Source organism: Solea solea, chromosome 2 (genome assembly GCF_958295425.1).
Source record: "Solea solea chromosome 2, fSolSol10.1, whole genome shotgun sequence".
In the NCBI taxonomy this organism is placed as follows: domain Eukaryota; kingdom Metazoa; phylum Chordata; class Actinopteri; order Pleuronectiformes; family Soleidae; genus Solea; species Solea solea.
This window is the reverse complement of record NC_081135.1, coordinates 30,668,457-30,674,880: the sequence shown is the minus strand read 5'-3', so window position 1 is coordinate 30,674,880 and position 6,424 is coordinate 30,668,457. Positions and strand designations below refer to the sequence as shown.

General features: G+C 40.3%; 1 protein-coding gene across 1 annotated transcript; it reads left to right on the top strand.

The window, feature by feature from the left end:
* The first annotated feature begins 2,040 nt into the window (after positions 1–2,040).
* LOC131454989 (FAST kinase domain-containing protein 3, mitochondrial-like) lies at positions 2,041–6,416 on the top strand. Its single transcript, XM_058622591.1, has 10 exons — positions 2,041–2,109; positions 2,447–3,344; positions 3,741–3,891; positions 4,032–4,219; positions 4,332–4,500; positions 4,773–4,858; positions 5,001–5,172; positions 5,296–5,365; positions 5,442–5,556; positions 5,996–6,416. Exons 2-10 carry the CDS (start codon positions 2,463–2,465, stop codon positions 6,092–6,094), a joined length of 1,932 nt encoding a protein of 643 aa, XP_058478574.1. The 5' UTR covers positions 2,041–2,109; positions 2,447–2,462; the 3' UTR covers positions 6,095–6,416.
* The last annotated feature ends 8 nt before the right edge of the window (positions 6,417–6,424 follow it).

The following is a 6,424-nucleotide window of genomic DNA, read 5'->3' as shown; positions in this document are numbered from 1 at the left end:
TGGCCCGCATATATTATATTTTAGTCATATGTAATCATTTAAAAAGCTTGTCTAGGGTTTGAATTACTATTTTCTACATGTTATTCATTTAATGTTTGGATTCTACTTTTATTTTTGTCTGTTACTTCTTCTTTTTGTTGTTTACAGATTCATTTTGCATCATAAATATGTTTTTTTTTGGGAACTGCATAATTTCCAATCACTAAACTTTTTTCACTCGACCGGCCTAGAAGTTCACTGGCCCCCGGGTCTTTTTGAGTTTGAGGCCCCTGATCTAATAGCAGAAATCCTGATGTACAGACAGGGCCGGAGCAAACTCCAGATGTGACCAATGACACCACAGATGAACCTTTGATTATGAGCTTAAATGGCTGCGTGCTGCAGTGTCGTTCCCACACACAGCGTGTTTGTGGGTAATACTGTAGGTGAATGCGTGTACTGGCATGAGTTTCCATTGTGCCAACATTTTCCAAAACCTTTGCCAGTTTCCACGGATAAACAACACACTAAGTTATCTGTCTTTGTTTAATTCAATTTCAAAGGCGTATTCTGTCACAACAAGCTGGAATACAGAAGGTACTCACAGATTTTGTTATAATTATTAGGATTTATTAATGAGTGTGTGTGGGGCGGTGTAAACATGTACGTTTGGTTGGGGAAGTTGTACTGATTATTTTACGATTTAGCTACACAAAAGTCAATATTTCCATTGGGTCATTTACCAAAAAACTGATAGCATTTACGCACCGCACACACAGACACACATGAGCCAGGGTGACTATTCGGTGTGATTCATCAGCATTACCGGCAGAACAGTAACTTTATTGCAACAGATCTTATCTAGTCTGCCCTGCTCACCATTTGAAAGCCCTGGGTATTTTTCACTCTTTCTTCTCAGTCCAGCTCTTGTCCAGAGGGCTGGTGGTGTTTTTTGCAAGGAGATAGAGGGGACCAGATGGGGAACACACACACACACACACACACACACACACACACATGGTCTTGGAGATGGAAGGAGATGACTTTTGGATCAACCCTGTGTCTCACCAGCCACACACAAGGCCACAGATGCAATCAAAACAGATACAGAGTTTTGAAAAGAACCACATTCTGAAAAGAACCACTGACTGTAATACCAGAATATATGCTTTTCTAAAAAAAAACTAAAACCTATAAAAACATCCAATAAATTGACTTATTATTTACAGAATACTACTGTCATTATGTCACTCTATGGCCTATGTGTCTATCTGTGTATACCTTGTATTAACACAATAAATGCAGATTCTCTGCTTTTACTGTAACATTATTACTCAGAGCTTGTTTCCTTGTGTTAAATGTGATAAATCTAAAATTATTAATCTTAGCTGTGACATGGGGGGTAAACGTTGAGAGCAAGGCAGGCCAGTTTCTTTGGATATAGCACCATCTTGTGGTAATTAACACTGATGCAGTGACATCGTGTATGAGTTGGTAATGATGATGATGCTGTAATTATAGTTCATGCTGGGAAAAGGATAAAGCCACGTGTATGTTAAGGGAATTACCACACTGCCTAAGACATTTAATCTGTGATCACGTGTCTTCTATTTTAGATAGAAATGTACTTATTGCACATACAACGTTTGTTGACTTTCCATTATCTCCATTATACAACTGTGAAAGGGTAAAATGGTTCATATTTCACATGATGACGATGCAAAAAGGGTACGAGTGATTTATTTTGAAGCGCCACAAAAGGGAGGCTGCATTTTCAAGATTTTTGTTATTAGGTAGATTTAAAAAATAAAATAAAAAATAACGTATTAAATCATATTTTGATAAGGATAATAGCGAAAATTAATTATTTAACATTTTTCCAACATTCTATTTTACAAGATGCACATTTTGGAGATCAACTCATTTAAAAGGGCTGCTGCCTAATGACGTCATCATGATCGAGAAGCAGACGAGAAATCACAGACCAGACCAGCGTGCAGTTTGCGCTTTAACCACTGGATGGCAGCACACGTAAACACAAGCCTTACACAACGTGTTATCAAACGCTTGAGGTTCTGTTATGTGTTCGTGTTTGTAAACCCCACTCGTCATTCAGCTGTCTCACTGAAGGTAAGAGCTGCTACTGTCCGTACACATGTTAGTTTAAGTTTCATTCATGATAAAATGTGTAAATATTAGAGTAAAAAAAAGAGTTTTATTTCGATGTTTTGACTTTGAATTTAACGCCAGTCGGTTTTCTTACGCAAAGGTCCGTAACTCATCACTATCACAAACCACATGTTGTAAAATGTAGTTTGATGAAAATGAATCACACAAAGCTGCTACTGTGTTGTTCAGAAATAAACAACAATACATGAATGTATAATGTAGAAATACCCTGAAAGTGTGATGTACAAAATAAAATAATGTCATATTACTCACAGTGAGTGACCTTTCTTGTCTCCAGGTGGAACTTGGTTGTCATGAAGTCTGCTGTGTGCATCTCCTCGTCTGTCAGGGCAGTGTGTCAGCACAGCTCAGCCTTCTCCACATTCAATCTTGCATTAATCCGCTGCAGTTCAGTGGGAACATGCTCTCCTGTGGCCAGCAGAACTGTGGCTGCACAGCCACCATGTTTAACAGGTTTGCGTCCTTTCCACAGTGCACATGTAAACACAGCAATGGTCCAGCAGGTGAGAGCAGCCCCTCTCCTCACTCCAGTGCTTTTACCAGTGAAAGGAGACGATCACCTGACTGTGCAACAGATAGTGAGACGCATTACGCCTAAAGCGGAATCAGGATCAGCTCTCCCCAGTCTCCCTCCATACACACTGCACACCAAACCACAGAGCAGTGCAACTGCACTAGTCAATATCCAGTCTCTGTTTGAAGACGATGTGATCCCAGAGCTGTGTGCCAGGCTGGCAGACTCCCCCATCAAGGAGAGAGCAGAGGGACTCACCACTTTACTCAGAGTATGTGTTGAGTGTGGCTTAGAAGGCCACAGTCCTGTAGTCGTCAAACTGATCAAAGCGTGCCAGAAGCTCCTCACCACCACCGGGGGCATTGGGGTGACTCAGCTCTGCCACCTGGGTGAGGTGGCTCATGCCCTGGAAGGCCGTCAGTCTGCGGTGTTGATGGAGGTCCTGAACGTCATCGGTGCTGCTCTAGAAGACAGTTGTGTCTCTCCCAGAGAAGCTGTCAGAGTTCACGCCTTGCTCGCTCTGTGTTACGAGCCTGGCAGCCAGCAGCAGGCTCTCATGCTGTCCTCTTTGCACAAAGTCACACAGGGGCTGGTGCACCAGCTGAGTGCCAGTCAAGTCAGTGATCTTCTGCAGCACCTACTGAAGTTCCAGCACGGACAGGTTGTTAAAACTTTCTCTTTGACTTACATATTTCACCATTTGACTCTCCCCCGCAAAAAAACTATGGCCCAATTTGTCAAAACTATAGAGTTAACTACTTTTGTCCAAAATCTTCTGACCACCATAACAAAACAGAGCATAATTTGGCATCATGAGACCATGTCACATATTCAAATACATACAAGTGTGTAAAAATAATAATAATAAATTGTCTTGTTTTGGTGTGCATTCATCACAATGATGTTCAGTCACTTGACGTCTCTTTTATAGTATAACACTAATACTATAATGATTTATTCTCGGAGAACACACACACACATACTGTATTGAAATGTATTCCCCTATGTGAGGTGTTATAAGAGGATGAAGCACTAATACTAACATTGTGTTTCACAGGCTGTCGCCCTGGTGCTGAGGCTGAGTCACAGAGCATCACAGGTTTTCAGTGCCTTCAGTGACAGTGAAATAATTCAGGTGCTCTCTGCCCTGATGTGTTTGGGGCATCGTCATGAAAAACTCCGGACTGCAATGGAGAAAGTGCTACCAGGTGTGATGTGTGATTACGTTTAATTCTTCTTGCCAGTTTTAGTCACAAATGTGCTATTTCTTTGCTGCAAAAGATAATTTATGAATGGGAAAAGCTAATCAGAACATCCTGTGCTGTGTGTGTGTGTGTGTGTGTGTCAGAGAGGCTGGGGAAATGTGAGCCAGAGCTGATCAGCTCTGTCATGGAGTACTGTCTGCAGACCAGGTGCCGCTCTGAGACAATTTTTGAGGCTGTGGCTGAGAACTTTGTGTGCAATGCTGACAGGCACACTGCCCCTCAGATAGCCAAACAGATTGTTGCCATGGGGAGACTCAACTACCTGCCAAAGGTACTTGAATCTGAAGATGATGTGTGTCATTCCAGATAAAAATTCACGTTTTTTTTCCCCTCAAATCTAAGTAACTTTTTTAATGATGATGTTTCTCACCTTTACTCCTCAGTGCTCCGGTCAGATGTTTAAGAAGCTGGAGAGTATTTTATCTACAAGGTTGTCCCACTTCCAGCCTCGCTCCCTGATAGACGTGCTGCACGCCTGCATCCACCTGGAGCGCTTTCCACTCAACTACATGTCCAAAGTCTTCAGTCCTTACTTCCTACAGCGGCTGCAAGGTACGTGTAGGGAAACATGTTGGGAGAAAGGAGAGGGAGAGATACACAGATGCTGTCATATTTGATAACACTGGATTCAGAGAGGACACATGTCTTGTTAAGTTTGTCAGCTGTGTCTTGTTAACAGCTACTTGCTTACTTTTATATAGCAGTTAGTTGTAGATTCAGTTAATTCTCAGTATTTTTTTAGCACAGTAAATTCAATTACTGTATATTATATATTTGTATTGTTACGGTAATACAGTAAAATGGAGTCATTGTTTGTCCCGCAGCACAGGGGCAGCCAATGGACAAGAATACATTGAGACAACTGACACAGCTCCATCTTTCCATCTCGTTAGAATGTCAACATTACTGGGTGAGTGTCACACAACTCGTTCTTGAAAATGTTGAAAAGCTACCTGTTTGCTCTGATCTCTGTCTTTGTTCATAGAAAAAACCCACATGGGTAGATAAGTGATACATAGATTAATAATAATATTTTCTATCGCCTTCGTCAGGGTCCCAGATTGCCTCACTTCATCCATGTGAGGAAGTTCTCCTCTGTGGACGAGGCCTTTGAGACACCCGTGGAGAATCCGTTGTACCAACAGGTCAAAGTGTCACTCACTCAAGTCCTGGGTGGAAAGTTTTACTCTACCAGAATCTTAATCCCCAGTGGATACACGATAGGTAATGCGACACAGATGCAATGCAAATGTATAATTCATCTATATATAGTCATTTAATGTCAAATAAGAATTCAAAATCTTTACTCACATATATGGTGTTTTCTGTTTCATTCTTCTTTCCAAGATGTGGAGATTTGTCTGGATGAGGATGGATACATTTTGCCTCTTTCTCAGTGGGAGCACACGTACAAGAGGTAAGATAGTAGTTTTCTCTTTATCACAGTAAAAAAAAAAAAAAAAAAAAGCTGATGTCCTCTTGTCAATATGTAGGGTGGCGCTGTGTCTCGATGGGAAAACCCGCTTCTGCAGTAACACACGACACCTGCTGGGGAAGGAAGCCACTAAAAGGAGACACCTCCGCAGAATGGGCTATGAGGTGGTGCAGGTATGACATTCAGTGTTCAACACCAGAACGACCAAAGTGGTTCCTTTGACTGTTCTAATGTTGCATAAGATAAAACCCATGTTAGAATTTATCCTATCAAATTAAGGGACCTGTTATGGCAAGAAATAATCAATTCTTCTCTTACAAAGAAAATAATGTAGTATTGGCTCTTATTGCAGATTCTGTTTGTAGATTAATAAATAAAAGTTCACATTTGTAAATAATAAGTAAGAACGGTCAGTGGTTTGACTAGAAATTAGTTTTTCTCAGCTGCTAGCTTCAATTTATTTTTGGTAGATTGTTAAGTTAGTTAACCAAGTTATCATTTTAACTTAACATTTTATTAATATACAATTACATTCAAGCAATAGCTGGTCAAACATTTTACTGAATGTGTACAGATAAGAGGAATACTTACTACTTGCTGTTCTCCCTTCAGATCCCTTACTTTGAATTTGAGAAGCTGAGGACCCGGAAGGAAAAAGTCCAATATCTTCATGACAAAATGTCTCCCACCATCCTCAAGTTCAACCACTGAGTTTGGTCACATCACAAATTCAACCAGAGGTTCTTCATTTATGTGCAGTGGCTGATCTGCATGTTAATACAAATCTACTCCTATCATTGAATTTGACAGAAAAATATGAAATAATTCATCATTTGTCATATTTTGAGCATTAAGAAAATAAGGATATTTTAAAATTGTGCAGCATCTGATATCAAAGTTGCCTGCTTATGCCAGCAGGTACTGAATATGTATACTTTTAATAAAAATAAAGTCACCTTATTTCTACTATATTTCCACTGCCTGTACCATGGAGAGGAACTTTGTATTTATTTTTTTTAAATGGACATGAATATGATAAAT